General features: G+C 40.7%; 1 protein-coding gene across 4 annotated transcripts in view; it reads left to right on the forward strand.

The window, feature by feature from the left end:
* Positions 1 to 20,334, forward strand: part of DPYS (dihydropyrimidinase) — a 122,389-nt gene that overhangs the window by 49,742 nt on the left and 52,313 nt on the right. For all 4 annotated transcript variants that reach the window (XM_043880046.1, XM_043880047.1, XM_043880045.1 and 1 more), the window contains one exon: positions 1,660 to 1,802. In XM_043880046.1, coding sequence (XP_043735981.1) covers positions 1,660 to 1,802 — 143 coding nt within the window. The remainder of the gene's footprint in view (positions 1 to 1,659; positions 1,803 to 20,334) is intronic.

Here is a 20,334-nt window from a genome sequence, read left to right on the forward strand (position 1 = left end):
GGCTTTCCTTCTCTTTCTCCTTGCTTAGACTTTCTTGATAACAACAGTCCAACCTTTCACTTTGAATTTGTGTTAACTACAATGAGTAACTTCATTACAGCAGATTTTCATAATATATAAAGTGTATTAGTTAGTTAGTTCAGTCACTCAGTCGTGTCCGACTCTTTGCAACCCCATGAACCGCAGCACACCAGGCCTCCCTGTCCATCACCAACTCCCGGAGTTTACCCAAACTCATGTCCATTGAGTTGGTGATGCCATCCAACCATCTCATCCTCTGTCATCCCTTTCTCCTCCTGCCCTCAATCTTTCCCAGCATCAGGGTCTTTTCTCAGCTCTTTGCATGAGGTGGCCAAAGTATTGGAGTTTCAGCTTCAACATCAGTCCTTCCAACGAACACCCAGGACTGATCTCCTTTAGGATGGACTGGTTGGATCTCCTTGAAGTCCAAGGGACTCTCAAGAGTCTTCTCCAACACCACAGTTCAAAAGCATCAATTCTTCTGCACTCAGCCTTCTTTATAGTCCAACTCTCACATCCACAGATGACTACTGGAAAAACCGTAGCCTTGACTAGACAGACCTTTGTTGGCAAAGTAATGTCTCTGCTTTTTAATATGCTGTCTAGGTTGGTCATAACTTTCCTTCCAAGGTGTAGTGTCTTTTAATTTCATGGCTGCAATCACCATCTGCAGTGATTTGGGAGCCAAAAAAAAAAAAAAAATACAGTCAGCCACTGTTTCCACTGTTTCCCCATCTATTTGCCCTGAAGTGATGGGATCTGATGCCATGATCTTAAAGTGTATAAGTGGATCTAAAGTGATCGGAGATTTCTTCATAACATACAGGAATCTATGTTATTTTCTGAAATTTTAGGATGATTTATTTATGGGAATGTTACTTTCAGGGTGTGGTTCCTAAAGTTTTATTTATTTATTTTTTAGGCAGAGAACCTTTGATAATTAAATAGACCTTAAGGATGCTCTTGCCATATAAGTGTGTATAGGAATAAACTCTCAACATTTAAAAAAAAAATCATTTTAGAGGGATCACATCCCACTGAAGTTTGTCTATATTAAAGTCTCTTGCAGCAGACTGTCCATGACTGTTGGTTCACGTAGATTTTAGTAGTGCAAAAACTGAACCTCTCGGCTGATTTTTCTTCTTTTTTAAAAGTGTTGTCACCAGACTTATAGGCCTATCTTATTTTAATTCTATAGTGTTCTATATAATATCTACATGATTGTCTTATAAATCTTATCTATAAATCTTAGGTCTGCAATAAATAATCCAGATCATAAATGTAGTAGGTGGTGGAAGTAAAAAAACTGAAAGTACTGTTACCAACATTTAGCTCTTTTCTCTGATTCTGGGAAGAATGGGAAAAATTTGTGCAGGTGTTTTGTTAAGCTAATAGATTTTTGAAAAGTTCCTTTCAGGTTTCCATATTTAACCTCATTCATCCCCATCATTGTCACTATGACTGTTTAAGATTTATCAGTATTCACAGATGTGTTTGGCCTCACAGTATACAAAATTAGGTGTGGTTCTATTTGGTTCTAAGAGATACAAGTCTCCTACTTTTATTGATAGGAGATTTTTAGTGTTTTATGATTCATCAGAAAAAGAAATGTATTTTCTTCCTTGCATTGTTTTACAGCACAGTGGCAAGATGGATGAAAACCGGTTTGTGGCAGTTACCAGCACAAACGCAGCTAAAATCTTTAACCTCTATCCAAGAAAAGGAAGAATAGCTGTGGGCTCAGATGCTGACATTGTGATTTGGGACCCAAAAGCCACAAGGTAAGCCTAAGGTTTTGTATTACTTGGCTTCTCCATGGAGAAAAAGCACTAACTTGCAAAGAAATTATTCATTGGCCTTAATCAGCCATTTCTTCTTAGGTGATTTATTTAGGCAGGCTCAGGTATTATAATCTGAGCCTGTGTACAGGGTACAGATTTGACTGTACAAACATTCTTTTGTTCTCCTTGGCATAGAAGATGCAAAAGTTGTGTTGCTTACCTTCTGTGGAAATGCATATGTGTATAAAACCAATATGAATTTCCCAATTCAGTGCTTGGCAAGCGCCTGAGTTCACAGGGAGGAAAGGTACAGAGCCGTGAAGAAAAGGAAAGGCTTAGTTTAAAATGGGTTGCATTGAAAACTGGAAATAATTATAGCCTTTTTCAAGCTTTCAGATAGAAAAATTCCAGCACAAAGGATGTCACTTTTAGTTAGCCAAATTTTCCAGCTGAGTTCATCTTGAGCCTGTCATTCCCAGTAGACGCCGGCTTTTTGTTTCCAATTTCCATAATTCTATGTTAGTATTGCAGGTTTGGCCAATTCTACCAACTCAGAAAAGCGTTCGGTAGAGGCTGAAGCTTTGTTAATTTCTCCTGATAGGATGTTGATGCAGACGACATCTGCATCCTGGTTGTGTTTTTCATAAGCTCTGCAGCTGTTAATAGAGAAAACTCCACATACTTTCACATTGCATGTGTGTGTGCACAAGTGAGTGTGGATGCACATGTGTATGTGTAAATGGGGATAGGTGAATCTGTCTACTATTACCAAAGAGACATTTGTTTAAAGGTTTTATGTTGTGGAAAACAAACGTCTACGCGAACAGACCCTGTTTTATTGGACTTCAGACAGCGTGTTTTTAACTAATTGAGGGATTGTGGCAAACCTGCTTGGAGCACGTCTGTTGGCTCCATTTTCCCAACAGTATTTGCTCAGTTAGTGTCTCTGCATCGTACTTTGGTCATTCTTGCAATGTTTCAAACTTTTTCATTGTTATTATATCAGTTATGCTGATCAGTGATCTTTGATGTTACTGTTGTAATTGTTTGGGGCTGAACTGAGCCCATGTAAGACGATGAACTTGACAGAAATTGTGTGTGCTCTCACTGCTAGATGGCCATTCGCTTGTATCTCCCTCTCTTCTTGCACCTCCCATTCCCTGTAACACAACAGCATTGAAATTAAGCCAGTTAATAACCCTACAGCAGCCTCTAAGTGCTCAAGGAAAGGGAACAGTGTCATGTCTCCCACTTTAAATCAGAAGCTCAAAATGATTAAGCTTAGTGAGGAAGGCACGCTGAAAGCTGAGATAGGCTGAAAGATAGGCCTCATGCATCAAACAGCTAGCCAAGTGGGGAAAGCAAAGAAAAAGTTCCTGAAGGAAATTAAGAGTGCTCCTCCAGTGAACACATGAATGATGAGAAAGTGAAACAGCCTTGTTGCTGATATGAAGAAAGTTTTAGTGGTCTGGATAGATGATCAGACCAGCCATAACAGTCCCTTAAGCCAAAGCCTCATCCAGAGCTTTACCTGTCTTCAATTCTGTGAAGTCTGAGAGGTGTGAGGAAACTGCAGAAGAATATTCATAGTTTGAAGTTAGCAACGATTTGTTCATGAAGTTTCAGGAAAAAAGTGCAAGGTGAAGCAGCAAGTGCTGACGTAGAAACCACAGCAAGTTATCCAGAGAAACTAGCAAAAATATTTCATGAAGATGGCTACACCCCACAACAGATTGTCAGTGTAAATGAAAATGCATGAAGTATTCCTAATATCAGAAGAAGATACCGCCTAGGACTTTCATAGCTAGTGAGAGGTCAGTGCCTGGCTTCAAAGCTACAAAGGACAGGCTGACTCTCTTATTAGGGGCTAATGCAGCTGGTGACTTTAAGTAGAAGCCAGTGCTCATTTACCATTCTGAAAATCCTAGGGCCCTTAAAAATTATGCTAAACCTAGTCTGCTTGTACTCTATAAATGGACGAACAAAGTCTGGATGACAGTACATCTGTTTGCTGAGTATTTTCAGTCCGCTGATGAGACCTGTTTCTCAGGAAAAAAAAAAAAAATTCCTTTTGAAATGTGACTGCACCTGGTGACCCAAAAGCTCTGATGGAGACTCATGTTGTTTTCATGCCTGCTAATCCAACATCCATTCTGCAGCCCATTGGTCAGGAATAATTCCAACTTTCACATCTTATTGTTTAAGCAATACATTTGGTGAGGCTATGGTTGCCCTAGATAGTGATTCCTCTGATGGATCCGGGAAGTCAGTTGAAAATCTTTTGGAAAGGATTTACCATTCTAGATGCTGTTAAGAACATTTGTGATTCATGGGAAGTGGTCAAAATATCAACATTCACAGGAATTGGGAAGAAGTTGATTCCAACCCTCTTGGATGGCTTTGAGGGAATCAAGACTTCAGAGGAGAAAGTAACTGTACATGTAGTGGGAATAGCAAGAGAACTAGAATTAGAAACCAAGGTTATGAAATAATTGTTGCCATCTCATGGATGGAAAGTAGTTTCTCATGAGCGAGCAAAGAGAGTGGTTTCTTAAGATGAAGTTACTATGAAGGTGTTGAAATGACAACAAAGGATTTAGAATATTCTATAAGCTTAGTTGATAAAGCAGAGACTGGGTTTGAGAGGATTGACTCCAATTTTGAAAAAAGTTCTGCTGTAGGTAAAAATGCCATCAAACAGTATTGCATGCTGCAGACATTTTTTTCATGAAAGGAAGAGCCAATCATTGCAACAAACTTTATTGTTGTCTGATTTTAAGACAATTTCCAGACTTCTCTTGTGGTCCGGTGGTTAAGAATCTAACGCAGGGGACACGGGTTCCATACCTGGTCAGGGAAGATTCCACATGTTGTGGGGCAGCTAAGCCCATGCACCACAGCTACTGAAGCCTGCACACCCAGAGCCCATGCTCTGCAACAAGAGAAGCCACCACGACAAGAAGCTCGCTTGCCTAGAGAAAGCCCATGTGGAGCAGAGGAGATCCAACACAACCAAAAATAAATAAACAATAATAAAAAGGAAATTGCTGCAGCTGCCACAGCCTTCAGCAACCACCATCCTGATCAGCCAGCAGCCATCAACATCCAAGCAAGACCCTCCATCAGCCAAAAGATTAGGACTTTGCTGAAGGCTCAGATGATGGTTTGGAGAAGGCAATGGCAACCCACTCCAGTACTCTTGCCTGGAAAATCCCATGGGCAGAGGAGCCTGGTGGGCTGCAGCCCATGGGGTCACGAAGAGTCGGACATGACTGAGTGAATTCACTTTCACTTTTCACTTTGATGCACTGGAGAAGGAAATGGCAACCCACTCCAGTGTTCTTACCTGGAGAATCCCAGGGACGGGGGAGCCTGGTGGGCTGCCGTCTATGGGGTCGCACAGAGTCGGACACGACTGAAGCGACTTAGCAGCAGAAGCAGGAGCAGCATATGATGGTTAGCCTTTTTTAGCAATAAAATAATTTTTCATTAAGGTATGCGTAGTGTTTCTTTAGACATAATGCTATTGCACACTTAATAGACTACAATGCAATATTGTCATGACTTTTATTTGCCCTGGGAAACCAAAAAATTCATATGACTTGCTTCATTGTGATAATCGCTTTATTCCAGTGCTCTGGAACCAAACCTGCCCTCTCTCCAAGGTATGCCTATATTCTTCCAGATTCATTATTCATGGAGTCTCCTCTTCAACCGCCTATTCAACCCCATTTCTCACATTCTGCAGTTTTCACATTGAAAAAGATGAATAATGATAGTGCAAAAAATTCTGACTGTGGATTAGAGAAAACTCTTAAAGGGCTGGAGAAGTAAGATACAAGTCAAAGAAATCCAAAGAGAGCTAGATCATTTCAGTATATCCTGCCAAGTAAAGATAACATTTCTCTGTGTTTCAAAAGGACATTAAAATAAGAAAAGTTTTTGTGGTTTTTTTTTTTTTTTAAGACTCTGAGAGTCAGAGAAATAGAACCCAATAGTTCATCTGCCTCCCTGGTCACCACAGGCAAAATAGCTGAGAACACCTAACAGTGAAAGAGTATTGCAAAGAATGACACCAGCCAAACTAGATATATGTAAAATAACCATAGTAATACATATCTTATTTTTATGTAACACTTTCTTAGGTTCTAAAACATTTTTACATTTCTTATATGATTCTTAAAAAAAAATCTGAAGTAATAATAATCTAATAATTATTATTCATATCTCATTTACAGATGAGAGAGTGGACATTTAGAGACCTTAAATGATATGCCTGGCTTCTGCAGCTTAGCATTGGTGAGCTAGGACCAGACCTACACAGCAGGCTCTCAGGCTGTGCTGGTTTTCATTATGCTTAGCCCTTAGTTATATACAATAAGCAGACATCAAGAGAGAAGACTCAGAACTAGTAATCAAAGGCCAGTATGTAACCTTTCCCCAAAAGGCACGTATATAAAAATGTGAATATTTAATTTTCTGTTATCATTATTGTTATAAAGTGAAGGACAGGTATTATATAAGAAATACTAGAGAACTGATGAAAAAAAGTGGTAGAGAGAAACTTAAAAGCACAGAGGCTTTTTGGCTTGACCTTAAGTTAGTTATTTTAGGCTAGAAATTAGGGAAATTAAGCAAGTAATATGTAGATCTTTAAAAAGAATAAGAACTTAACATCTGGATCATTACAGGCTATTCTGAAACAAGTGAATAGGAAAGGAAGGACAAAGAATGTTACAGAGATCAGTAGCTAACACTGGTGAGAGAGTGGTCTAAATTTATATAGTCTAAAAACATGACTCAAAGAGACATAATCACAGCCTATAAATATCTTCCAAGCAACAATATATGTGTAAGTAAAGGAAGCGCATTATTCACAACCTTGAGTTCAGGTCGTTTTTCTTTGTCCAGTTGTCTAAGGAAGACAATGCTTTACACCTGAGCTGGTGGTGTTCTCAGACATTGTAAGAACCAAGGAGACTCCTAAGGCTGATACCACGGGAGCTATCCAGGGGAAGGGTTAAAGAGAAGATCCGCAGGGACTGGCCTGCCTATGGCCGTCCACACGGCTAGGAATTAGACAAGACAGTCAACACTCGAGTGTTTTCAATTCTCTCTGGTTTTTGAGGGGCTCCCCTGGTGGCTAGACGGTAAACAATCTGCCTGCAATTCAGGAGACCCGGTTTGATCCCAGGGCTGGTGAGGAAAATGGGAAAGATTTTCTTCAGCAAAGATTAAAATGAGAGGAAAAGTGAGGAGAACATTATTTCCTCACAAGAATCAATAAATAATTGTTGAGAGAATGAATGAGTGAAGATGAAGAAAGGACAAAGGATTTTCTGAGCAAAGGAGGAACAACTGCTTTACGGGTCTTCTTTTCATTGTGTCCCCTTTATTTTGAGGTTGGGAAGCAATGAGCTTTTTAAGCAACTCTTATAATAAACAGGAAAAGAAAATGAAGTTAACAGAGAGCTATCTTCCTGGTTCTGATTCACGCAGTCACTCAGCAAGGAGCAGCCCCGAGAGACAGGCATGAGGGTCAAGGTTATATAAGAGCCAGGCACTGCCTTTGGGAAGCTGACTGTCTACAGAGAGGAGATAAGAGATAAAGTCGAATAGTCTCAGTTTCAGAAGGAATGTGTTAAGAATATCACATGCTAGGCAACAAGGCACCACTGAAGTTCAGAGAAAGAAAGATCCTTCTTCTATTAGTGCCGCCATTGGCAAAAGACCTTTAAGGCCCACCATTAAGAGAGGAGAGAAGATGAGACTTCTAATCCTGAGTGTGTGTTATTCGCTCAGTCACGTCCAACTCTTTGTGACCCCATGGACTGTAGCCTGCCAGGCTCCTCTGTCCGTGGAATTCTCCAGGCAAGAATACTGGAGTGGGTTGCCATTTCCTTTTCAACCTGATCTTCCTGACCCAGGGATCGAACTCTAGTCTCCCGTATGGCAGGCAGATTCTTTACCGTCTGAGCCACCAGGGAAGCCTCTGACCTGAGTCAAGACATGGAGGTCAGACAAACCAAGGCATGGATAGGAGGGTCTGTCTGGGTGGAGGCAGTTAAGCTTTGGGGTTACAAGGCAGAAAGAACAGGTTCAAGATGTGGAAGGGAGCAGAAGGATGAGGAGGCCATGGGCTGCCTCTCTTCCAGTTTTAATTTTGTTTATTACAGATAGAGGCAGTTTTAAATAGAGCTTATCTAGTGGGGAAGCATTATTTAATTAAATGAACAAACAGATGTATCTATAGATTTTTTTTTTCTTTTCAACATATCCCTTTATAAAAAGGGATGATTTTACATGAGTTTATTATTATCTGAAGGCTGGTGATGTGAAAGCTTTCTGTCTGACCACACCATTAGAGATTGGACAGAATCTTCTTCCAAATTTCCCGAAAGGTTTTAGCAAAAGCAATCGCCCAACTATGTCAAATGGGAGCAATGTGCATTTCACCCAAGAACCTGAAGGGGGCGCGCACAGCCCACCCTGAGCTAGGGGCCCAAAGGAGGCCAATCTAGCTGCTGGTTATGCAAGAAAAAACCAGCCCCTGGAGGATGGATGCACTTGCTAATGATTTTTGGCTTCATGGTACATAGATGTTTTCCTTTCTTTCTTTTTTCTTTTTTTAATTCTCATTACTTTTTAATGGCATGTGAGGTAAGTATGCTTGCAACACAATCTGTAACCTTAAAAATGGGTTGCATTAAAGTGACTGAGGGAGATGAGGAGAAAGAAAAGCAGTACACCAGGCTTTTTTTTTCTTTTAAACCTGTAAAAAGCCAGATGATTCCAGAGTGAGGAATCTGACATGTGGTGATGGATGGTGAGACAGGATTGGCAGTGGGAGTCTGTAGAGAAGGTTTGGACATCCTGATGAAAGATTACCTAAGACGTTGCTAGCCTGTAAAAATTTCTGCAAAAATCAAGTGCAATAGCTCTTCTGTGCTATTCTGTGCACATTCAAAACAAACTGCATTTCGTGCATATGGAGCATTCACCTTTTTTGGAAGTAAAAAAGAGTCTGCTGTATGCAGCGTGACGGCCCATGGAGCCAGGGTCTATTGCTTGTGACAGAGGTATGTGTCCTAAGACGTCACAGCTTGAGTCAGAGCTTCGAATTTAAGGATATGTTGCCAATCTAAATGTTTGGCCCATTTCTGCAGGATATCTTAGAACTTAGAATCAGAAGGACGAAATCAAGAGTGTGATTTTCATGTGATGTCAAGACAAAATCTGTCAGTATCACGAAGACAGAGACCAGTCAAATTGGCCAACTTGTTAAAAACCTTACTAGTGAAGATGGCATGTAAGTTACTTGCAAGCCCATAGCAGCATCAGTAACTCACGTTCTGGCAGTTTAAGACTATCCTATGAGCTTCCGTTCTTCTGTATTCATTAAATAGCACTTAGTTACTATGGCAACTGTCCCTTTTCAGTATTTATGAGCTGCAGGGTATCTCACAGAATCTCAAGCACACAAACACACAGCCAACACATTGTGTGCGCTGGAACATTTCATGAAGACTCCTAGGCTGGACTGTGTTTTGCAAAACAGGCATACTTTGCTCACAGTTATTTGTGTGTATTATTTTTCTAACTCAATTATTGCAGGTTTTGACCTTGAATATGCCATTCTTGAAGGCATTGTGCTGTCTTTCCTGCTTAATTTCCTTCCCTTTCTCATTGAAGATAGAGATAAATGAATTTAACTATATTCAGAGAAGAGTAATGACTTGCAGCTTAAGAAAGTGCCCTCCTGGATCTAGAGAGGGCCTTGGGTGTGAAAGAAAGCAGGATAAGAATGATGATTTCATCCTTGGGCAATGGGGATTGTGGGACTCGGGGAAAAACAAAAAATAGGGAGTAAGGTGCCCTTTGGTAAAGGGTGGTGACTGTGGTTGATTATTACAGCTCTGTTGCCAGTGACTATTTCATGGAAGCTACTGGGCATTTCCCCTTGAAGTTGCACACTGTGTACCATTTAACTAATTTGTATACACTATGACCTTCCTTCTCAAAAGAAGCGTCAGCATGCCCACACAGTAGCACACACTCACAGACACACAGACACAGCTACCGCGTCTGTGCTTGTAAACGCTGGTCAGCCTGAAGGCTCTGCTTTTAATGCCTGTTTCTAAGACTGTTTATAACTCACGCCTCCTCTAGTCCCCAAACCCACACTATCGCAGCACACATCCTGTGGGAGGAGGGAAGAGAGAGCCAAGCCTTGTACCAGATGGGCGACAGGAAACGAGGATGATTTACGCCATGATTTTTCACCGTGTTGCCTTGCAGACGTTCATGGGGGCAACATGGCTTCCGGTGAAGGTTGTCCAGCCTCTGCTTTTGCACAGCTATCCGAGCACCCACCACATAGTAGATTTACCATAGATTTATAGAGCAATTACGACAATTCTCTGTCAAATGATAGCAAAGTATCTCGAGGAATAAAAGACTTTTGCTAACCCACATAAAATCTAGCCTACCTGCTGGGGCAGGAGCAGAACAAGATTGTAAAGAGAAGCCTTGGCGGTTCAGTTGCTCCTCTGTCTACCACATACTCTCTGGGTGTGACCTTGGGAATGTTATTTTGTTTTTCCGAATTTCAGTCTCTTTATTTGTAAAATAGGGATGATGATGATATCTAATCTCATAGCACTGTTGTCTTTAAGACAGTGTACATAAAATGCTTGGAATAATAAACCAAATAAAAAACAAACTATCTGAAATGCTCCATACATAATTAATGTTCAGTAGTGCCTGGCATACAGTAGGTGTTCAGTAATTGTAGGTAGTCAGTGGCAGTAGATGGTCAATTGATTAAATAAGTGGGAGCTATTGTTAACTATAATTATGATTCAAAAGCAGACCAAACAGTACTAAAGTTATATGAGATCATATACCATACAGTACTAAAATTATATGAAATTATACTAAAATCATGAGAAAGCTCAATCTCTTGTGTTTCTTACACACCTGCAACTTGCAGCAAGAAGGACCAAAATGACGACGCTTAGATGGAGTCTTTTGGCTAAGATAACATGATTAAATCAGAACTCATGTGCTCCCGGAGCTGACTCCTTTAAGAGATTATTTGCAGTGAAACAGTTTCAACAATCCGCTAAGATCCACTTTGTGACCTTCAGAAGATATTTGCTTTTAAAACAGTTTTGGGCTATGAGTGAGAAAAGCTAGCTTCCTGATTACATATGGGTAAAATTTTCACCACTATTTATTCCAGGTTGTTTATTTAAACATGTTCTTATGCAACTGAACCTTTCAAGTGAACTAGAAATGATTTCCAAGGACTTCACTACTAATAACTGCATTTTTTTCAAATTATAAAAGAAAAGCAGCTTAGAAACAGATCCCAGTAACCCATTCTATCACTGATGGTTTGCCTTTGCCAGAGTAAGCAGTTTATTTTCAGCATTAGGATTTGGGCAAAAAATAAGCACCAAGGGGAGGTAGTTGTATGAAAGGCATAGTCTTCTCTAACTAAACACCTGCTATATTTTTCTTCCTACCACACATATATTATACATTTTTCTGTCTTTGGCATTTGCCTGTCTTATTTACAGCTATATCCCTAGGTACCAAAACAGTTGCGGGAATACATAGAACTTCAGTAGTTATTTACTGAGTGACTAAACCAGATATTAATTGTCTTGGGCCAGTGAATAAATGTGACTTTAAATTTTTGGTTGGACCTTGTTTATCTGTTCCTGAAACAGGTTCAAGATCCAGGTTTTACATTTTCCCATCTGAGTTGGAAAAAAAGAAAGATTCTTGGCACTTCTGTCTTCTCCTTCCCCAAGGCAGTGCTTGACAAGGAGACATTCAGAGTCAAGGACCAGTAGCATTGCCAGACCTAGCCTGGCCATGAATGTGGCTTAAGCCAGATTGGATTCTCTTGCGGGTTAAATGATTCTGTGTTTTGGTCACAGACTCACCCCTAATTCTGGTTAGTTATTTTAAAAACATGGGCCCTTGGTTATGGAGGGGTCAGGAGATAGAGTGAAAATGGGTGGAAGGAAATTTAATATCAGTACCTGCAAAGAACCCCAGGGTCCTTATGCTCTTAAAGCACAGCCAAGAGCCTTAGCTTCCTACAAAGGCCTTCAGAGAAAGCCTCGGTAACAATGCATTGTTCTCTGTGGAAGATGATCGCAGTGGAAGTCTATTTGGAAGCAGTGAGTCATTTAGGAAGTTATTTTAATGGCTTGAACAAAACTCAACCCCCTCCCCCCCACACACAGACCTTAATGTAAGCTGATTTACCTTTTTTTTTTTTTTCCAAGAGCTGGGGTCCTCAAAGTGTGGTCCCTGGACCAGCAGCATCAGAATCATCTGGGAATTTATTAGAAATGCAGATTCTCAGGTACCTCCTGGGGCCTACTGTCTCAAAAACTACATGTGGAGCCCAGCAACCTGTGTTTTCACAAGCCCTTCAGGGACTTCTGATGCTCAGGTCTGAGCAGCAGAGGTTCTCAGAGTGCATGAGAAGACTTTGGAACTCAAAATCCAATAAACTCCCCAAAGGAGTTCTCTATAGCCCTGTTTGATTACTACTCATTTTAGGGAACTTACTACCTAACCAAAGTGTTTAGTCTTTCCTGGGATGGTTTTAATTGTTAGGATGTTCTTACTTTGGTTGCATTAAAAACTACCTCCTTCCAGCTCCTAACATGTTTGGCCTCTGAAGCTATAAGGAATGTTTCTACACTCTCAGATAATAGTCCATTCATTCATTCATTCAATCAAACATTTGAAGATATTGGCTCCAATAAGTCATCCCATCACCAGATAATCATCCTCAGATCCCTCAGTGGATCCTGAGGACCATAATTAGCAGAATCCCAACATCCTGGGCACACTTCTGCTCACCCTTCTCTTGACAGACACCTGTCCATATCCTACAAAGATGCAAGTCCTAGAACTGGATCTGACTTTCCACCAGGTGGTAATACCACCAGAGCAGGAACTTATGAAGATGACTGTTTTTATAACTAAGTAAAGAACTCTTCATTACCTTTATGACATTTTTCTAGAATATATTGGGGTGACCAAAAGGTCCATTCGATTTCTTTCATAACATTTTACAGTAAAAGCCAAACTAATCTTTTGGCTGACCCAATACCTTATGAAATTGCCATTTGAAGATTAAAAATGTGAAATATGAGCAATTATATGGAGTTTTAATATCTTATCACATGTATTCAGTCAATAATGTAGAAACTTGTGTAGGGCCTTCTCTGGTATTAATATTTATGTTAAGATGATAAGATTATACTGAATGGTTGTTTTTGGTCCCACACTCTTAAGTCCCCTTGAGCAGATAGTAATTTACAATGTCCATAATCCTTCAAAGACACAATATTTAACATAAACAAAAGGTACAAAGAACAATGCAATTAACACTTGTGTATTAACCTTCCCAAACCCATCTCTCCCCTCCCCCCAGTAGCTACTTGAATCCTGGATTTGATGTTTATTGCTTCCATGCATTATTTCTATTTGTGCAATACATAAGTGCATTCCCAAACACAGCATATGCACAATATATGTATTTTGTGTATTTTTGGCTTTATGTGAATTGTACCACATTTATCATTGTGCCACTTTCTCAGTATTATGTTTATGGCACTCATCTGTGTTGAAATGCGTAGGTGCTTCACTCATTTCCACTGCTGTATCATATTCTGTTTTATGAATATAGCATGATTGATTATATATGTTCCAATGCTGGTGGATGTTTAGGTTTTTTCCAGTCTTTCACTATTTCAGACACTGTGTCCATCCTTGGTACACTGGGAGAGTTTCTATAGGACATCCATCTAGTCCCTGATTTGTTTTATATCAAATGCTGTCAAATTTTTGCCAGTAGAAAGATATAAAATTGCATGATTCTTTGTAAGTAAATGCAGAACTTTCCATTTGTCTGTTGTACATTTCGTCTTGTCCCACATTCATTTATTCAGTCATTAAGAATGGTATATTGGACCCCTTTTTTGTTGTTCAGTCGCTAAGTCCTTGTCTCACTCCTTGCGACTCCATAGACTGCAGCACGCCAGGCTTCTCTGTCCTTCACTGTTTCCCAGAGTTTGCTCAAACTCATGTCCATTGAGTTGGTAATGCCACCCAACCATCTCATCCTCTGCCACTTCCTTCCCCTCCTGTCCTCAATCTTTCCCAGCATCAGGGTCTTTTCCAATAAGTCATGTGTCGAAGACCACAGTAGGCAGCTGAAGACAAAAGTAAGACATAATCCCACTCTTTACTCGGGGGTAGGTGGAGCAGGGGCAAGGCTAGTGGAGAGGTGGTGGCTTTTGCTTTTTTTGCTACAGTTATTGTTTTCTGAACTGTGAGTGTGACATTCCAGGGATCAGCCCTCACTAGCAGAGTGGGACAGAATGTGGAGTTGCCGTGTGGGTGGGAGGAAGTGGAGTTAGACAAGTTGGGCTCAGGATCACTTCTTGTCCCTTGAGATGACGCAGCAAATATCCACCTTTAGACCTGGCCCTGTACCTATTTTGTTATTCTAACTGCATCCCTCATCCTTGAAATATAGACTCTTAGCAATGACCCAGGAGACATCCACATAGACATATAACTGTTTCCTGTTCATCAGGGACTCTGGTTATAGCCTCACATACTTTGCGCAAACATACATGTTGGTCCTGATTCCCCCACTCTCATCACATGTAAACTGAGATTAAATTTATATTCATATATATACACACATGTATATGTATAGGTTCATGAAGAGCAGGCCGCCCCAGACTTCAAGATCACAGCTTCCTTGCTGGGCTATAGAGAAGCGGATTGCATGTATTGTCCTCAGTGGCAAGTGTGCGCTTGGCCAGCGAGTGATATAGGTCCCTGCAAATCTGCCAGTGCTCCGGGATTGCACTTCCTAGCTCATCCTGCTGGCTGGGGGATTCTCTGAACACCAGAGGACAGTTGACATTTTCCATTTAAAAGGTTTCCTGCTCCTGTGCAAACTCTGTGCCCTCCCAGAAGAGTGGCCAGTGCAAAGCAGAGCGGGCTGGGGAAGGAGAGTCAGGGTACATTAGGTTTATTTTGCAGCTGCAGCTGGAGTCACATTAAACCTACTGCCTAATTTCCTTTGTCTAACTTGATTTCTCTTTGGCTGGAAGGCAAATGGATCAATATTGTTTTTTATGCCGAGATTATGTTGCCTGAAGGAAATTTTCCATCAGTTCCCTGTGCCTGCCTTGGGTCCTGTAATTGGGGCTGCATGCTGACCAGGCATCTGGGCCCCCCCGGGCATGGACACACGTCCCACCATCTGCACTGTGCCCGTCAAGGGCGGCCTTCTGGAGGGGGTCACAGGAGTGGTGCCTCCAGGCAGAGCGTGGTGTCTGTGCCAGGCCTCTCTGCACATTCTCTGGCCATACGTTAACACAGACAGCTTATTTGATTTTTTTCTTTTCTGTGAAGCCCTTTTCCCCTCTACCTTTTCTCTCTTTTCCTATATTTGGAATCCTCTTCGCCTCTCCAAAGTTTCTTAAAGGTTGTTTCTTTACATTTCTGTGATAATATTTTCTTCTTGTCTCCCTTCCCAACCCCACCTCCAGTGTGATTCTGTCCTTTTTTTTTTTTTTGACCACCAGGGAAGGAAGTGTTTATACTATCCTGTTGGTTCTATTCTCCTACCAGGCATTTAAGAAAAGCTAAGAGTCTGGAGGCAGAAAAATGAGAAGGCAGTTTAGCCACACACACAAAATTGGAGCATTCATCTGTGTAGAAGGGTTGCTGAATTCCTTATGCGGTGGAGGTGGGGGAGAAAGACAGACCAGTTATCTATAAACATGCATGTATTGTATGCTCACTCGATGTAAGAAATGGCATTGCTAAGCGCTGTGGGGGACATAAATATAAAGTGTAACAACTGCCATCTAGAGCCGCATTCTGGTTGGACAGACAAGATATAAACATGGGGAAGGATAAGGTAACTCTTGGAAGAGGAAAGTTATAATCTCTCAACACATCAGTTCAAGAAGAGGGCAGGGTCTCATGCACTTGATTCCTGCTAATGAATGGTTCAAATAATTGTCCTGAGCTGAGGACAGAAGATTGAGCTGGGCTTGGAAGAGGGCGCAGAACTAACTGAATCACCTTGAGGGGAGGATCTGGATGAGTAGACAGGGGGCAGTAAAGCCCTCCAGATGAAGAATCTGGGAGAAATGAGGGAAAATGGAAAAGATAATTCAATAGGCAATCAAGAGACAGAAGGGGCTGGGCAGAGGGGTCAAGAGGGCAAGCAGCTGGAGACAAGATTAGTCCTGGCCAAACTGCCAAGGGCTTTGAGTGGTAGTTTAAGTCCAGAAGATTTTCTCTTAGGCAGCACGAGCTATTGAATGTCTTTGTGTGAGGATTTGAATTGATCTAAATCTGTGCCTCCCTATTTTTACATGGCATAAGTAGAAAATGGTTATTTGTAGAGTACATGGCAATAAAGAGAAGGGGATTTGGAGACTGGAAGGAGAATATAGCAAAGTCAACTTGTCCTGGTTTGCCCGGAATCTTGCCAGTTTTCCAGTAACACTGAAAATCTCACATCCAGACAAAATCCTCAGCCTGAGCCTACACCAGGACTGCTTGTCACTTGGGAGGATGCTTTTGGTCAAAGGTGACCTAGCTTAGGAGCTCTGCCCACACCTGGTCACCCTGGGATCTCAGAGTTTCAATCTTGCATCTGGGCTCATCTGTTGGGAAACCTTGATTAAATAGCATTTTAGGGTCATGAGTGTACAGGTTGGGTTGGAGTCTGGGAGAATAGTCAGGAGGCTATTGGTGGAGGCTGGGTTGAGGGATTAAGGTCTCAAACAAGATAATGGCAAAGAAAATGGGGGAAAAGGAATTGATTTAAGATATTTTTCCCTGGGGGACAGAAAAGTCTCCTGACAACTTAGAGAAAGACTGAAAATTGAATGAAGTAGAAATGACTTCAAAACAACCGCAGCTTTGTTCATTTATGACCCAAGCATTTATTGAATGCCATCTGGGTGTAAGATATCATACTCAAAGCTGAGTGAGAAATGTGTTCCCCTTATGAACTTAGAACCTAATTGGACAGATTAAAACAAAACTCTTCATATTTACTATAAGGTAAAAGGTCAGGGTGTGTGGCACAGTAGTTAAGGGGCATCAGATTCAGAGCAGAACTGGGTCACTCGATTCAAATCTCAGATATGAGCTACGTGACCTTGGATGAGTTAGTCATCTCTTTAGGTCTCAGTTCCTCTCAGACACACTAATGTAGATGTGCGAAGCATAGTACCAAGCTCTGGGGCTTGTTGGAGAAGGAGATAATACCTTTCACATGATGTGTGCATAGGTAAAACTTGAAGCACATTAATAGCTTTATCGGGCTTTCTTGGTAGCTCAGATGGTAAAGAATCTGCCTGCAATGTGAGAGACCTGGATTCAATCCCTGGGTTAGGGAGATCCCCTGGAGGAGGGCATGGCAATCCACTCCAGCATTCTTGCCGAGAGAATCCCCAGGGACAGAGGAGCCTGCTGGCTACAGTCTATGGAGTCACAAAGAGTTGGACATGACTGAGCAACTTAAGCACCACACAGCAATAGCTTTATCATTATCACATTCAGAGTGGTGAGAGATTTCTCAACTAGCAGAGAAGTATCAAAGTAAATGACTTTTATGATTTGAGAACCTATGGGAAATAAAAAAAAAGCTTAGAAGAATCAACAATAATTTCAGAATTCCAGTTTGTTGTGTCAATCATAGTTTTGATCCTGTTTACAAATCCTCTTCCACACATTTAGTTTCTGACTGGCGTGTCACTGGGATGCAGTTGTTCTTGTGGTTTTTACGTAAAAAACCCCTTAGATGTCACATTGCAAAGGAGTGTTAGGCAGCGATGGATGTTTGATCATGTGGGGCAGTGTCTCCAGAGAAGGCTGTCTGTATAATTTCTTTATGTTAGTTATAACTTGGATCACTTTTACAGTTTTTAAGTCTTTCTCTCTCTTTTTGTTTTAAATCCAAATTTCTGATTATTTCTATTGGCTGAATTACTAACAGCAGAATCACTACATCAAAGAATATATGAATTTAAGGGTTCTCTGCATATGTGGTTACCTCCTCATTGTTGCTGACCAGCTCTGAGTACAATCTTTTATTTTCTTTGATTTTTGCTGCTTTTTCAGGTAAAAATTGTTACTTTTCAGCTACAAATTGCATATGCTTGAGCACTAAGGAAGTTGAATATTTTTTCATGTTTGTGAATTGGGCTTTTTTTTTCCCTTATAAAGAAATATCCATTCATGCACTTTGTATATTTTTCATTTGGTAACATATTATTGTTTGTCTCTTTATTTAAATAGTCTGTCTTATTTTTTGAAAACCCCCAAGTTTCTTTTGAGAAATAAAATCTATAGTTACATGAAAGTGCTTTGCATAAACTGTAAGGCCCTATATGCACATTATTATTATTGAAAGATTGGCTTTGTTCATATGTTAGAGTCATGCTTATAACAAAGAGGTCCTTGCAAATTCAGAAATAGGCTTGAGTAGAGTGTGAGCTTTATTCAGGTTGGAATTTTCTTCTATTTTATTCAACTACTGTAGCCCCAGTGCCTGAAACAGTCCATGGCATGGAGTAGTGACCAATAAATATATGTTAAATGAATGAGTATGAGATAAACACATAGATGGATAGAGATTTTCTACAATGTTCCACTAAGATGACTTCATTTCATTTTCTTTTTCGCCTCAAGCTGGAAGAAAATGGAGTTGTGGATAGCTGGCAGGTCAGAACTGTGAAATTGTATTCTTATCATTCTGGACTTAGGAAACTCATTTCTTAGAACCTAACTTTCTTTATGGTAACATTGTAGGCCTAATTAGCAATTCTACCTCATTTATTTAAGTGATAAACCAGAGACAAGAAGAGTTTAATGACCCAAGCATGGCTTTCAGCAATATGATAAAAGACTCAAGTTGTTGCTTTGCTTTTATATAAGAGCATTTCTAATTCCTAAATATATGACAAGGCTCTTAGTCTTTCCATGCCTCACTTGTTGTTTTCTGGCAATAATGAGAATAAATTGTTCACAAGGTCTAAAAGAAAACATGACAGAATGCCTTAAAATTGATTCATTCTTTGGTTGCCTAGTTTGGGGGAAAGGTTTTGCATAGAAATTTATGCTAATGAGTTTAATCTCCTATATAGACCAAAATTCATCTACCCACAGGTGCCTGGGACCATCTTCTTTCCTAAAGTTTCTCTGTTCTGTTTTTATCTCTAATTATCCTACCTCACATTATGTTTTCCTTTTAAGGTGCTTTAGTGTTTCTGGAAGAACCTGGGGTAAAATTTCCTATAAATGTGCATTTTGCTCCAGACTTGTTTTCTGGATGGATCACTTGCAGATGGAGGCAATACATGGTGGTTAAGTGCTTTGTGTTTGAGTCACATAGACTCTTATTTATGATCTTAGGTGAGTCACTCAGCTTCCCTGAGCCTCAATTTATTCATTTACAAGATAAGTATTTTAAAAATCCTGCTCCCATTGGATTGTGAGGATTAAATAAAATAACGCATGTAAAGATACTGGCATAGGGTTTGACAAATAAGCAAGCAGTAAATAGAAGCTGCAACAGAATGTTATTTAACATTGTTATGTCCATCATACATGGCTTGGCCATGGCTCCTAGCCACTGAGGTGCTATTAGTGACTATAAGAAAATCAAATGAAAATGTCAAAGCAAAAGACAAGGAAAGACAGAGAGATCCCTGTAAGAAAAGATCCCAGAAGTAGCCCATCTAGGATATATCAGTCAGGGTTCAAACAGAGAATTGGAACCACCTGGAAATATAGATACAGATACAGATGTATACACACATGCATATATACTTGTGTATGAGCAATAGCTATATGCTCACATGTATATATACATACATGGACTTCCCTGGTGGCTCAGTGGTAAAGAAGCTGCCTGCAATGCAGGAGATATGCATTTGATCCCTGGGTTGGGAAGATTCCCTGGAGAAGGATGTGGCAACCTTCTTGAGTATTCTTGCTTGGAAAATCCTGTGGACAGAGGAGCCTGGAGTCAGGGTAGCTGATGGAGGCTGATGAAGACGGAGCAGGAGAACCCAGGGGGGCTTCTCACACCTGGAGATGAGGCGGCAGATCATTTGACTTGCAAATTGGTTGCTGCTTCACTTCCACCCTCTAAAACCTAGATGCCATCAATGTGAGTGTCTGTCTTAAGCTTAGATACCATGAACAATGCAGGTATCTGTTTTAAGGTAAAAACACTGAGCATTTCAGGGACATTATTCATTAGCCTCAGATCACAGGGCTGAAAAGGGCAGAGCTGGGATTTAGAGCAGGCCTGGTTAGCTTGTGTCTCATCTGTCAGACACGGCAAAGTGACAGCCTCCCTAGAGGGCAGGGAAGGAAGGTGTGCCTGCAGCATAGAACACGTGGTCTCTGGATTCAGACCTCCCTGGACTCAGACCTCTCAGGTTTA

This window comes from Cervus elaphus, chromosome 21 (genome assembly GCF_910594005.1).
Source record: "Cervus elaphus chromosome 21, mCerEla1.1, whole genome shotgun sequence".
Classification (NCBI taxonomy): domain Eukaryota; kingdom Metazoa; phylum Chordata; class Mammalia; order Artiodactyla; family Cervidae; genus Cervus; species Cervus elaphus.